The sequence below is a fragment of the Bos indicus genome, chromosome 14 (genome assembly GCF_029378745.1).
Source record: "Bos indicus isolate NIAB-ARS_2022 breed Sahiwal x Tharparkar chromosome 14, NIAB-ARS_B.indTharparkar_mat_pri_1.0, whole genome shotgun sequence".
Lineage (NCBI taxonomy): Eukaryota > Metazoa > Chordata > Mammalia > Artiodactyla > Bovidae > Bos > Bos indicus.
Window position 1 is genome coordinate 74865283 of NC_091773.1, and position 15663 is coordinate 74880945.

The following is a 15663-nucleotide window of genomic DNA, read 5'->3' on the forward strand; positions in this document are numbered from 1 at the left end:
TAATCACGTTGGTATGGTCACTCACCTAGAGCCAGATATCCTGGAGCGTGAAGTCAAGTGGGCCTTAGGAAGCATTACTATGAACAAAGCTAATGGAGGTGACAGATTATAGCTGAGCTATTTAAAATCCTAAAAGTTGATGCTGTAAAAGTGTTGCACTCTGTATGTCAGAAAATTTGGAACACTCAGCAGTCGCCACAGGACTGGAAAGGTCAGTTTTTATTTCAATCCCAAAGAAAGGCAATGGCAAAAATGTTCAAACTATCCTAAAATTGTGCTCAGATCACATTGCTAGAAAGGTTATGCTCAAAATCCTTTGGCTAGGTTTCAGCAGTACATGAATCTAGAACTTTCAGATACAAAATATGGATTTAGAAAGACAGGGGAACCAGAGATCAAATTGCCAACATTTGTTGGATCACAGAGAAAGCAAGTGAATTCCAGAAAACCATTTACTTTTGCCTCATTGACTACACTAAAGCCTTTTTTACTGTGTGGATCACAACAAACTTTGAAAAATTCTCAAAGAGATGGATATACAAGACCACCTTACCTGTCTCTTGAGAAACCTATATGTGGGTCAAGAAGGGACCGTTAGAACCAGACATGAAACAACAGACTGGTTCCAAGTTGGGAAAGGAGTACGTACAAGTATATACAGGGTTGTGTATTGTCACCCTGCTTATTTAACTTACATGCAGAGCACATCATGCGAATTGCCAGGCTGGATGAAGCATAAGATGGAATCAAGACTGCTGAGAGAAATATCACCAACCTCAGGTATGCTGATGGTAGCACTCTAATGGCAGAAAGTGAAGAGGAACTAAAGAGCCTTTTGATGAGGGTTAAAAGAGGAAAGAGAGTAAAAAAAAAAAAAAAAAAAAAAAAACTGGCTTAAAGCTTAGCAATTAAAAAACTAAGATTCTGGCATCTGGTTCCATCACTTCAAGGCATATAGAAGGGGAGATAGTGGAAGCAGTGACAGATTTGTTTTTCTTGGGCTCGAAAATCACTGCAGATGGTGACTACAGCCATTAAATTAAAGGACACTTACTCTGTGCAAAGAAAGCTATGGCAAATCTAGACAGCATATTAAAAGTCAAAGATATCACTTTCCCAACAAAGGTCTGTATAATCAAAGCTATGGTTTTTCCATTTGGTGATGGTTAGATAGCATCACCGACTCAATGGACATGAGGTTGAGGAAACTCTGGGAAATAGTGAAGGAAAGGGAAGCCTGGGGTGCTGCAGTCCACAAAGTCACAAAGAGTCTAACACGACTGAGTGACTGAACTACAACATGTCTAAATGTGAGAGCTCGACTATTAAAAAGGATTAGCATCAAAGAATTGATGCTTTGGAATTGTGGTGGTGAAGACTCTTGAGTGTCCTTTGGACCTCAAGAGATCCAACCAGTGAGTTCTACGGGCAATCAACCCTGAATATGCATTGGAAGGACTGATGCTGAAGCTGAAGTTCCAATACCTTGGCCACATGTTGCGAAGAGCCATCTCATTGGAAAAAAGTCTGAAGCTAAGAAAAATTGAAGGCAAAAGGAGAGGGGGCACAGAGGATGAGATGGTTAGATAGCATCACCAACTCAATGGACATGAATTTGAGCAAAGTCCTGGAGGTGGTGGAGGACAGAGGAGGCTGGCATGCTACGGTCTATGGGGTTGCAAAAATTGGAATGTGACTTCAAACAACAATAATAAAATGTATTAGTCTCAACAGCTGGATCAAGATTTATTTCTCTAGATTTCATTACTGGCCTCAGAGATGAAATAAGGGTATATATTCTAGAAGTGCTCTCTTACATTTTCCATTAGGCATAAGAACCATTCATGTGTCCTTTCTGTTGTTATTACTACTTAAAGCCATATTTCACCAAGGTACCACCTTGCTATATGGATATGCATAGCTGAATCAACTAATATAGATTTTCACTATATGATTACACTATATATTAGCAACAAAGACATTCTTTCTTAAAGAGTTTACTGAAACATTGAGTGCCTGCTCCTCCTTCTTTATATCACAATCTAGTAATGGCAAAATCTATTGACTTAACAGTAAAGGTTTTGCCTTTTATTGCCTGATATATCTTCTTGCTCTGCAAAAAAACAGACTTCTTCTGGTTGTACCTCCATTTAGATAATCACTAAGTGAGGAAATTGGTTTTGTCTCCAAGACAGCAAGGTATTTGAATATATTAGTAATACAGGGAGAATGTAATTCAAGCTTAAATTGTGTTGAACCAGTTGAAGTTCTGTAGTTGGTTGTTCTGGTGGTAATGAGATAGGCTGAATCCCAGACTGTAAAAGGAGTCAAGTTTTCCCTCAGAGAAACCTTTGTCTCAACACTTTTTCTATGCTCTCGAATACACATGCCAATCCCTTGAGCAAAATAAAATAAAAACTGACTGCCACGTTTTACATCCTCCCTTTTTGTTTTGGGATTTGGGGAATAGTCAAGCAGTATATGATTCTGAATCTTCTGTAGTTTGTCTTTCCTCACAATTCTGACTACTTAAATCTCACTTGCATTTTCAGTCTTGCTCATTCCAAGGACAGATCCTAATTTCGTTAGGAGAAATTTCAAGAGCTCAGACAAGTCAGTAATCATAAAGTTTAATATGACTTGCTGAACAAAAATTATGCTGGTGACTTTATACACATCAACCGTACAAGTTCACTATCATTTCCCCCAAATGCACACCCACGAAGAAAATTTTCCTCGATTATCCAGTATGTGCATTTGAAAACACTGAAAAAGGCATCGAGGCACAAACAATTATAGATCAAATTGATTTTCAATCAACCAGGAGAAGCAATATGTTTTTAATATTGAAAATAGGAATATATTTCAAATACCAATATATGAGGACGGATGTCTATAGAATAGTCTTGGTAGCACAGGGCATACCTTCAAGTTTTGCTTTGTAGATTTGGTTTTTCTTAATCAAATAAGAGATTATAATTTAGTAGAAAGCAAAAAAGTTATGAATGAAGGTTGTTTCCTATGTCACTTAATTGTATCCCAGTTTCCCATTCACTATTGCAGAATGATGACGTGCTGAGCCACCTATCTTGCTTTATTTGTACTACAAGCAGGTCTTATTCTATAAGAGGAAAATGAGTTTACTTATACCAGAAACTCCTATGCTTATATGATGAGTTCACGTCAGTGTTTATTCCTGATCTTCACTATTTGAACCTGATCTTAATTCGTTGGTGACAAGTATCAGTGTTGACAAAGCACTGTAAATTTTGGCCAGAGAGCTTTCCTACCCTTGATGCTGAGTGTACAGTTCAGCATTTATTTGGCTAGTTTTGCATCACCATGTTGACCAAATTATTCTTATCCAGAGAACATTAGCTTCTTACTGTTTAGGACTATTTTATACAGACCTTTTCCCTATCATACCAAAAATGATCAGACTCTCAGAATGCTGTGGTTTCAACAGCTTAATTGAAATAATGTAAAGCAAAAGTGAACTTAAGAGAAGTTACTCCCTTGGTGATTAAAAAAAATTAAGCATGTACTTCTTTTCATCTATATTTTCCATTTTGAATATTATGTATGTAGATAAGCACACAAGATAAAGTATATACTTGAAAGTAATTGTAGATTTAGTCACTTGCTTTTTAACTTGACCTGGAGTAGGGTTGTCTACAGCATGTTTTGCTTCAATAAGAAATATTATTGAGAGCTTGCTGGTTTCATACTATAATATGATACCAAGTATAATCATGCTTGATTTTCCACTCTTTTGTGGGGAGATGCATTGCAAATTTCAATTGAGAATTACTTCTGGTCAGCTGTTGATGTCAGAGAAGATTTCTTGACTAACATACAACAATGATAATAAAAATGGTCAGGTCAACTCAAAGTGACCCATCATCTTATTGGGTGATGGTTTTGGTTTGTTAGTCAGGATCATAAAATGGTAGATCTAGCCTTTCTGATATTTTACAATTAAAAACATTTGTTCACATCTCATTCATTTGGAAAAAAAGCCTTTTGTGATGAATGATATGATATAAAACTTGGAGAAATATAATCATTCATTTTTTTATGTAATTCTAACTCATTTGTTTGAAAGGCTAAGTCATAAATCAAATATGTATATTTTAGAACATGCTGTTTTTCACTGTGGACTTAAATTTATACATTTTATAGTTTCTCTATTTATATATAAATCATAGGACTTATTAACAATTTTCTTTTTGCAGTTCTCATAAACATGATTGCCAGTAGCTTAGCACCCATGTGTAACCTAGCAACGTCAGCTCTATAGCGAATAAGGAATGGATGCAAACAAAATGTTATGTGGAAATAGTTCAATTTCAGAATATTTGTGCATGTTACTGTTAAAAAGCACGATGGAATCTTCTAATTTGGGTGAAATTGCATGGCAATCATATTGAATTTCCTAGCAAATAATATCTTGCCAGTGAAATCTTTCTCCTTTATTCAGGAGGAAAAAAGGTCTGTTTCAGACTGCACTATTTCAGTTGACTAGGATACTAAATATGTGTCTTCCCTGGCAGCCTATTCACTATAGGTTAGATGAGAAGAGTGTCTTCACATGTTTTCACTATGTGGTAGATGAATCTACTAGATGGAGTTTCAACAATAAACCTCCTGACAGTGATGCATTTGCTAATTTATTAGTTTTATAATAAAGTTTTATCTTATTTTCAAGGGGTTGTACTGTATTTTGGGGGGTTGATTTCTTGGACATACAACAAAAGAGTCCACCTTATATTTTACATGTTAAGGCTGTTTTGGTGAAATTTAACTTCTATAACTGCTGTTTATGTTCAGTGAGAAAATAGCATTTTTGTGTTTTAGTTATAAGGTCATAATGGAATTGTCTCAGGTATTGGGGGAAAGTCGCAATTTCATAGGATTATTATTTGTATGATGAGTAGACTCAGGTATGAGGGGAAACACATACTGGTGAATATCTTCCATTCAATAGAGAAACTTTTATTCTGTTTCGAAGTCAGAATTACTTGGCCTTTCTGCATTTGACAGCTAGTTCACTGCACTTTAAGAAATCTTAGAGCTCTATGGAAGATTGAAATAAGAGACAATGGGATAAGATACGGGCTGGACATATAATTGTGCATTTAAAATGAACGCATAGAATTGTAAGGCTAGAAACCATCTGCTCCGTGGTAGAGATTCTCCCCAGCCCCCTCAAATAACCCATGTTTTGGTTATTTAAAAAAAATCTAACCTGAAATGACTCCGATTTTTGGCTATAATCAAGACTAGGCTCAACGCCGACATCTTCCTCTCCCTATCCCCCTAAACCTCTCTTCCTTAGAAGAGCAGAGTTAGAATAAGGAAATCCTTAAGGAAAGGGCCAGATATTCTTAACAAAATCGTCTGATTTCACCTGTATATGAAAAGCTTGGTCACTTGCTTGATTTGGTTTGAGGTGAACCACAGTGAATAAGTGAAAGGATATCCTTTACATGAGACACTGTCCTCTGTTCCTGAAGATATCTAGTTACATTTGGCTAGACCAGTTGCATAGAATTCATACCCCAAATGGCATTATAGAATAATTGGCCACATGTGGTGATGCTATGGAGTTGTGGTCAGTGCTCTGATTGGTCAGGAAAGTGACACTTTAGATGTGGCACATGTACGTTAATTTCCGCTTCCGGCAAAGACGTCTCAGTGGGGGGTCATACTGTTGAAAAAATATCTTCATTTTTGGGAACTTGAGTTCCTCGAGGGCAGAAATGATCTTCTCTGTGATTTTATCCAGTATCTACTGTTCAGTTCAGTTCAGTCGCTCAGTCATGTCCAACTGTTTGAGACCCCATGAACCGCAGCACGCCAGGCCTCCCTGTCCATCACCAACTCCCGGAGTTCACTCAGACTCACTTCCATCGAGTCAGTGATGCCATCCAGCCATCTCATCCTCTGTCGTCCCCTTCTCCTCCTGCCCCCAATCTCTCCCAGCATCAGAGTCTTTTCTAATGAGTCAACTCTTCGCATGAGGCGGCCAAAGTACTGGAGTTTCAGCTTTAGCATCATTCCTTCCAAAGAAATCCCAGGGCTGATCTTCAGAATGGACTGGTTGGATCTCCTTGCAGTCCAAGGGACTCTCAAGAGTCTTCTCCACCATAGTACCTTATATAATATAATTTTGTGACAAATGGTTAATCTTTTTCTTTACATTTAGAGTTTTGGATCTGTTAGATCTGTAACAAGCACTGAATTATGAAAAATAGTCTAAAGCTAATAAAGACAAAGCAATTAAATAAGATATGCCCTTAAAGAGGAAATAAAGTTTAAAGTCACCTAGAGACATAAACTGATAGTCATAAAAATACTGTAAAATGGTGCGATTGACCTAAAAGTTACTGTGCTTGTTATTGCAGGTTTGGTTACAGAAGTACGGCTACCTTCCACCGAGTGACCCCAGGATGTCGGTGCTGCGCTCTGCGGAGACCATGCAGTCCGCCTTAGCTGCCATGCAGCAGTTCTACGGCATTAACATGACAGGAAAAGTGGATCGAAACACAATCGAGTAAGTCAAGGGCACCTGCATTCTCTCCGTCTCAGTTCTTGAGCCAAACTAAGTAGTCTGAAGAACTCTAAGTGAACTTCACCAGCCACCAGTGGAATGGTTTGTCTCCTGTGCATTTCTTTGGAACTTAGATCCAAAGAATCTATTAAGCTCTACTTTAACTCCGAACTCCCTTGAGATTTCATTAAAAAAAAAAAAAAGACCACAAAGTTAAGTTTACTTACCTGGAGTTTAGGAATACATTTTCCAAATAGGAAAGAAAATACCAACAGTGGGAGTCAAAACAGATGTGCAGTGGAAGCCACTATAAGAATGGTGATCCGTGATGCGCCGGAGCTGGCTTGTACAGCTGGAGGAAGCAGAGTGTGCACATCTCTTTCCCCACATGATGTCATCACAGTAGCTTGAAATTGACCAAAGTCGAAATGTTGAAACCAAGGAAAATGAGAAGCAGAGCAAATCAGAGCTCTGTTTTCGATGGGGAAAGAGTCAGCTAGCCAGCTAATAGTTTACTAGCTTTCTGTTAGTGACAGTTCTCACACTAGCAAAATCAAGGGAAAAGTTTTCACTGAAAAGTCTGTGCTTTCAATCTTTTAGTAACAAAGATTATTTCTACTCTTTAATAATATTTTCTATTTTATTTATTTTTTTTAGCAATCATTTGTTCATTTATTTATTCAATCAGTTACTTTTTCCTGGGCATTTTACCTGCGAAAGAGGCATATGGAGATTCAAAAAACGTAGTCTCTTCTTCAGAGGAACTTAATTGCAGCAATTAAGTTGTCGCTTAAAATCCACTCTTATAGCCCGTTCCTACAACTTGTTAAGAAAACAGAGTGTGAAAGGGCCAACGACATAGATATTTCATAGTAGATCTAGTAATCCACATGTGTTTTAGCAAGTCATTCACAGAATCCAATTCGAAAAGATAAACCAGGTCAAAATGCCACTGTGATTTTTTTTTTTGGGGGTAGTCGATCACACAACTCCTCAGTATGGACTATGACAGTCGTCATGAGACATGCCAGGGGCATCAGTGGCAGCGGGGAAAGGAAAAGCATCTGGAAGACACAAGTCAACATTTGCCACAAGCAATTTCTATGGAAATTCACAGTAGGATAATTCCTAAACAAGATGGCATCAAGAATAATGTAGTAGATATTCTGGTTTCTGAGACCAATAAACACCTGAACGTATAGAGAACGAACAAATCTTGAATAAGTATTATAATGCTAATGAGCTTATAAGTTCTAACTTGCACAGTCATATCAATGCAACAGACTCAGTATAGATATTCTTGGATTTTATAAAATGATTTGGAGAAATAATTGATACCATTGTCTCAGTAAAAACATCCCCCAAATAAATAAGATGTTAGTTTTGGCAGAGGAAAAGTTAAAAGACGAAGCATAAAAATAAGACAAGTAATCATCTTGGTAAGTCTGGTTTCATCCAGACTGGTGACTCATTTTAATGACAGTTCAGCAGATCATATCTTAAGGATATTTCTATGCTAAAAACCAATACTTATTAAGAACACACTGTTATGTATTTATAACTGTTTCAACTGAGGACTAGTTATGATAAAAACACAAAAGTATAAAATATTGTATCTGTCTTAAAAGAAAGCAGAACAAATACAGCTTTTATCATATAGCAAACACAACTGATTTTATACTTGATTCCTTATTGAAACTTTATTATCTCTGCTTCATGTTATGTTCTGAGTGAAAGATACAAATTAGAGAAATATAGAAAACAGCTTGAGTAGTACAATACATCTTGTAGCAAAACATTATGATCAGTGTTATAACACAAAGAAGAATGTGCCTTAGTTACCAAGGTCCTTTTCAATGGGAGAGGAAAAGAAAACACGAAAGAATTCTAATAATGAATATAAAGATTTTCCAAAGATTCCATTTTTTCAGAGGGTAAAAGGAGAAAAAGCAGAGACAGTAAGACAGAAGTTAACCAAAGGAGCAACATTTGAAAAGCAACTTACCAGTTAAAAAACTGGTAAACAGTTAAAAAAACTGGTAGACAAGTTTGTGGATATTTGGTTGTTTTTTTCTTCAGTGGGGGGAAAATAAATTATGTGCATGTGAGCAAGGTATAAAAATCATTATTTAAAAATTGAGAGTAAAATAATATAGTAATTGTTGAAACACTGATAAACAAAAAGAATAAAGTGTTATTTTGTATTCTGTGATTTTTTCATGATATTCTGTATTCATCAAAATATTTGCCTTGTTATTATTAATAATTGTCAATAACAATGTGATCCACCCAGTTCATCCTAAAGGAGATCAGTCCTGGGTGTTCATTGGAAGGACTGATATTGAAGCTGAAGTTCCAATACTTTGGCCACCTGATGCAAAGAGCTGACTCATTAGAAAAGACCCTGATGCTGGGAAAGATTGAACGCAGGAGGAGAAGGGGACGCCAGAGGATGAGATGGTTAGATGGCATCACCCACTCTATGGACATGAGTCTGAGTGGACTCTGGGAGTTGGTGATGGACAGGGAGGCCTGGCGTGCTGCAGTTCATGGGGTCGCAAAGAGTCGGACACGACTGAGCAACTGAACTGAACAATGTGATGCTGTGGTTTATTGACAGTTATGTCTGAACATATTTTTCATTGATGTTAAAGTCAATGAAAATTTAGTTTTTCTATTAGAAATAAAAGAAACTTCAAGTTAACTGTATAGCTAGACATAGTCACAAATTATTTTGCCACAAGTACACTGTAAGTTCCCTAACATTGTCAAATAGCGTTATTGTTTCTAGATAGCAAAGGAGGAGATGATTCATTCTTTCAGTGCAGGGAAGAATTATTTGTGTCCATTGAGTCCTTGATACTCAAAATACTTCAGCTTTTATAATGATCAATATATATCAACCCTACACAATAGGGAAGATAAGAATGCATTTTTCTCTCTACTTTTTTAAGACTGAAAGTCAAAGTCTAAGTGACGTCCAAATTAGTTTCAGAGTCCAGAATTTCTAACATTTACTTGGGGAACTTCCCACTGTACCATGCTGTGTTCCTTTGAGAAATGGCACATTTTTCTTAAATACATAAAATATCTGGGCTCAGGTATATATAATTAATTCTTACATATTAAGTTAATTTAATATATGATTTTAAAATTGTATTTTGCTTCTAATACTTATACTTATGGTATAACTATGATGGTATAAGTATGATGTTAGTCATACTATTTCTGTTTCATCAAATTAAGAAAACAAATAACAAATGATTGAAGATTAAACAGTTTACAAGCAGTTTGATAAAAATAAATACGTTACCTCCCCTAACATTTTGAAAGAGATACTTAAATATTAACTTTGGTTTGCATCTGTGAAAAAAGAATGAATAATTAGTATAATGCATTCTTTGAAAATAAGAAACCTGTTATCAATATTGGAAATAGGATTTTGAAATAGCATTTCTATTTCTACCAAAATAGAATTTTGGTACTGCTGCCCTATTATTATTGGAATTCTCTCTTAATAGTATACTATCAAATTTTTGTTTTAGTCATAACATGCCTCTTATCCAAAATAAATACAGTGTTAAGTTGTTAAGCAAAATCTCCAGCAAGTTCTGTGTTTTGTTGCTGTGAATGATACAGAACTCTTTCATCCCAACACTATAAAAAGTGTTGTGGACAAGCCTTCGTATTCCCTAATGCAGAGCTGATAACTTTTTATGAAAATTATGGCTCAGTTTTAAAAACAATAAATTGTGACCTGGAAAACAAATTATGTTAGTTATGCTTATTGCTGCTGCTGCTGCTGCTAAGTCTCGTCAGTCGTGTCCGACTCTGTGTGACCCCATGGACAGCAGCCCACCAGACTCCACCGTCCCTGGGATTTTCCAGGCAAGAGAACTGGAGTGGCGTGCCATTGCCTTCTCTGAGTTACGCTTATCACTAGATACTAAAATGAGACCGCTGGGTCCTATAAAAGGTGTCATTTGTGTCTCTCCCACATTTGAGAGCCCCTGCTGATCACTGAAAAGACTCAAGGTGGATAGGTTTGATTTTCTAAAGTAGCTAAAAACAGGTCTTTGTCAGGAGATAATGGAGGAGAAATGTGTGCAGGATTCATTTGAACCCTTCGTGTGGAAAGGGGTCTGAACAGTTTGTAACCCTTCTTTGGCAGGATGATGTAAAAAGTACAGAGGTGTAGGGAAAGACATGGGTCTTTTTCTGGCATACAGTGGATCAGATTCCAGACCCAGAGAAAGAATTGTGTCAGCGTGTAGGCTTTAAAGTAAAATTTCTGTTACAGCATTATAATGAAACATCAACTAAATAAGCAGCCTTAAATTTAAAACCAACCAGTTTTTCTGCTTTTTGTTTGTTTGTTTTTGGTGTTTTTTTCTTTGAAGGAATTTTATTCTAACTCAATTATTTTGGAATTGAGAAAGCAGCTTTTCCTTTAAATGGAGTGTTATACTTGGTAGTTATTTCTAGATGAACCCATTAAAGCCTTGTTAACTCCTCATCATTCTCCCTTCCTAGACTGTGATGCCTCCTCTGTCCTTTGTGTCATTCTCATTGTCACTCAAACTAGAAACTGTAGCTTCATTTGCCTCTTGTCTGTTTCTCCCTCTGAAAAATCCCATGCTGCTCTTAGTCACTCAGTCGTGTCCGACTCTTTGCGACCCCATGAACTGCAGCCCGCCAGGCTCCTCTGTCCGTGGGGATTCTCCAGGCAAGACTACTGAAATGGGTTGCCATGCCCTCCTCCAGGGGATCTTCCCAAGCCAGGGATTGGACCCAGGTCTCCCGTATTGTAGGAGGATCCTTTGCCAGCTGAACTATCAGGGAAGCCCCCAGTCTTGAGGTATTTGTTACTCAGGATACTCAGCTCAGATTATGTACCATTTTTGTGAGTATAATCCCTATAATTACACAACTTAAGCAATTCTCTGAGCTTCTGTAATATCAAATATATGTGTGGTAACAATCCATGCTGAAATTGCATTCTATCATTTTACATAGTCATGGAGTCTTAATACTTTTACTCTCTTTGCGTGGGTTTTTAAGTAGTTTGACTTTGAAGTTTCATCTTTATGAATAACACGTGTGTCCATGCAGACAGCTAACGAGTTAATAGACAAAAAGAGATTCTGGACTAGAGTGAGCTATCAGTCTATCTACATTTTGAGCTCTAAGTTAATTAACTTTTGAAAAATTTCCTTCATGATTGTTGAACTTGGCTCTGTGAATACAAGCAAAATGTGAGAATTTTGAAGGCAATAAAAATAAGCCAATTTTTAAAATTTCTAGAAAGGTTTCTTGGTCAACTTTAATGTTACTCTTACCTTTCATTAGAACTTGGAAAAGTTTGGAGGATAGAAACCTGTTTAATATATTATGCTGATGAATATTTTTCAGAGATTACTAATGCATAATGCACAAAATATATATTTGACATCTTTTTCTCTTGGTAAAGTTAGATATATGTGCACAAAGCCACTGTGTGGCACAACTTCAACTCCAAAGGGCAGCATTCTCATCTTAGTCTATTGAGGAGGTGCCTTCCTGCAGCTCCACTATGGGCATCTGGGGGATGGACTACAACTTGAAGGAACCTCTTGGAATCATACAACGGGTAGCCCCAAATGTTTGACATAATGCCCAACTCGTCATTTTTAACTGAAGATAATGAATACTTTTTAATGTATAGTGACTCTTAGCATTACTGCAAACTTGTTTAGAAGCTTATGGTTACATTATTTACATAAAGCAGAGGATAATGTACCTGTTGTTGTTTGTTATCAAAATACTAGAATCATCGCTGTCTTGAATAACAGAGTGCTTTAGGTCAACATACAAGTCAACGTAAATTGAAATCTGTATACTGCTGCTTCTACTACTTCCTGTAGTAGAAGTACAACTACTTCCTGATATTTGTAAAATAGTAGTAAGGCATTTGGTCCCATCACTTCATAGCAAATAGATAGGGAAACAGTGGAAACAGAGGCTGACTTTATTTTGGGGGGGCTCCAAAATCACTGCATATGGTGACTGCAGCCATGAAATTAAAAGACGCTTACTCCTTGGAAGGAAAGTTATGACCAACCTAGACAGCAAATTGAAAAGCAGAGACGTTACTTTGTCAATAAAGGTCCATCTAGTCAAGGCTTTGGTTTTTCCAGTAGTCGTGTACGGATGTGAAAGTTGGACTATAAAGAAAGGTGAGCACAGAAGAATTGATGCTTTTAAACTGTGGTGTTGGAGAAGACTCTTGAGAGTCCCTTGGACTGCAAGGAGATCCAACCAGTCCATCCTAAAGGATATCAGTCCTGGGTGTTCCAATACTTTGGCCACCTGATGCAAAGAGCTGACTCATTTGAAAAGACCCTGATGCTGGGAAAGATTGAGGGCTGGAGGAGAAGGGGACGACAGAGGATGAGATGGTTGGATGGCATCACCGACTCAATGGACATGAGTTTGGGTAAACTCTGGGAGTTGGTGATGGACAGGGAGGCCTGGTGTGCTGCGGTTCATGGGGTCGCAAAGAGTCGGACACGACTAGAGTGACTGAACTGAATTAAGTGTTATAATTATTAGTTAATAATAATAACATTACTATGTGCCAGGAACTGTTCTTAAGTATTTCATATGATTTAAATAGTTTAATTCTCATATTAATTCGTAATAGTACAATTGTTTCATTTCAAAGAGGAAGCTAAAGCACAGAAAGATATAGTAGAGTGACTAATAGCACAGGGCTTGTGAATCAGTGGAAGGGAAGGGAAACCCTGGTAGTTTGGCTCTAGAATTCTTGCTTTCAACTTATATAATATAACTTTTCACAAGAAAGTTGATTTTAATTGTTTTAATTTTTAAGGTGAATTAATTTAAATGAAGATATTAGTGATCTGCTGAACTAGTTTAAAAGTGTTCTGGGTTCTAAACAGTTAAATCAACACTTAATAACAGCATTATATTTATGAAAATTGGGTGATGCCATTACTTATACCTTGATTTTACAGAATGTCTCTCTTGGAGGCTCGCATCCTCAGCCCAGTGCTCATTCCGCATGTCTTTGTTTGTTTTGGAATGTCAAATTAAAATTCTTAGCAAGTAAGTCAATAGAGAAACACAGGTGCATCTGTATTGTCACAATGAAAAAGAGAAGTGCTTTAGTAATGACACTTTCACAAAAAAGTGCTACTTGAAAATAACACACACACACACACATAAATGCACTTCAACACCTTCTCTTTTCATATGATGAAGCCATTATCTTAGGTGAGACAATCAGTCAATTTTACTTTTTGCATCCAGTTTTAGATTCTTCTCTATAGGTAAATACGGGATTTATCAAATTGTATGTGAATACAACTAACATTTTGGTGGATGATAACTAGAAGTGGATCACCAGACTTTACCTGAATAGCAACATTAATATGCTAATTTTGCTTTTAGTGTTAGACAGCATTTAATTCATTGATAAGTTCTAATAAACACTGACCACTCTTTATGTCATGGAGAACTTAAAAACTGTGAGAGAAACAAATGCTTATATAATTAATGAATAAACGGTTGGAATCATGTAAAAATCCTGAGGACAGATTTAGCTCAAACACTGCATGGCATATTTAGTGCCACCACGTGCTCTGATCATATTTTGAAGACTTGACATATTTTAATAGTTCAGATCAGATCAGATCAGATCAGTCGCTCAGTCGTGTCCGACTCTTTGCGACCCCATGAATTGCAGCACGCCAGGCCTCCCTGTCCATCACCAACTCCCAGAGTTCACTCAGACTCACGTCCATCGAGTCAGTGGTGCAATCCAGCCATCTCATCCTCTGTTGTCCCCTTCTCCTCCTGCCCCCAATCCCTCCCAGCATCAGAGTCTTTTCCAATGAGTCAACTCTTTGCATGAGGTGGCCAAAGTACTGGAGTTTCAGCTTCAGCATCATCCCTTCCAAAGAAATCCCAGGGCTGATCTCCTTCACAATGGACTGGTTGGATCTCCTTGCAGTCCAAGGGACTCTCAAGAGTCTTCTCCAAGACCACTGTTCAAAAGCATCAATTCTTCAGCACTCAGCCTTCTTCACAGTCCAACTCTCACATCCATACATGATCACAGGAAAAACCATAGCCTTGACTAGACAAAACTTTGTTGGCAAAGTAATGTCTCTGCTTTTGAATATGCTATCTAGGTTGGTCATAACTTTCCTTCCAAGGAGTAAGCGTCTTTTAATTTCATGGCTGCAGTCACCAACTGTAGTGATTTTGGAGCCCATAAAAATAAAGTCTGACACCGTTTCCACTTTTTCCCCATCTATTTCCCATGAACTGGTGAGACCGGATGCCATGATCTTCGTTTTCTGAATGTTGAGCTTTAAGCCAACTTTTTCCCTCTCCTCTTTCACTTTCATCAAGAGGCTTTTTAGTTCCTCTTCACTTTCTGCCATAAGGGTTGTGTCATCTAAATATCTGAGGTTATTGATATTTCTCCTGGCAGTCTTAATTCCAGCTTGTGTTTCTTCCAGTCCAAGAAACACAAGAGATGGCAAAAAACAAGAGATGGCAAGAGTGAATGTCAACATTCTAGGAATCAGCGAACTGAAATGGACTGGAATGGGTGAATTTAACTCAGATGACCATTATATCTACTACTGCGGGCAGGAATCCCTCAGAAGAAATGGAGTGGCCATCATGGTCAACAAAAGAGTCCGAAATGCAGTACTTGGATGCAATCTCAAAAACGACAGAATGATCTCTGTTCGTTTCCAAGGCAAACCATTCAATATCACAGTAATCCAAGTCTATGCCCCAACCAGTAACGCTGAAGAAGCTGAAGTTGAATGGTTCTATGAAGACCTACAAGACCTTTTAGAACTAACACCCAAAAAAGGTGTCCTTTTCATTATAGGGGACTGGAATGCAAAAGTAGGAAGTCAAGAAACACCTGGAGTAACAGGCAAATTTGGCCTTGGAATACAGAATAAAGCAGGGCAAAGACTAATAGTTTTGCCAAGAAAATGCACTGGTCATAGCAAACACCCTCTTCCAACAACACAAGAGAAGACTCTATACATGGACATCACCATATGGTCAACACCAAAATCAGA

At 37.4% G+C, this 15663-nt stretch overlaps 1 protein-coding gene across 1 annotated transcript in view; it reads left to right on the top strand.

Moving 5' to 3' along the window:
- MMP16 (matrix metallopeptidase 16) overlaps nt 1-15663 on the top strand; it is a 407510-nt gene that overhangs the window by 188955 nt on the left and 202892 nt on the right. Inside the window, exon 2 of the mRNA XM_019973934.2 lies at nt 6408-6556. Within this exon, the coding sequence (XP_019829493.1) occupies nt 6408-6556 (149 nt within the window). The remainder of the gene's footprint in view (nt 1-6407; nt 6557-15663) is intronic.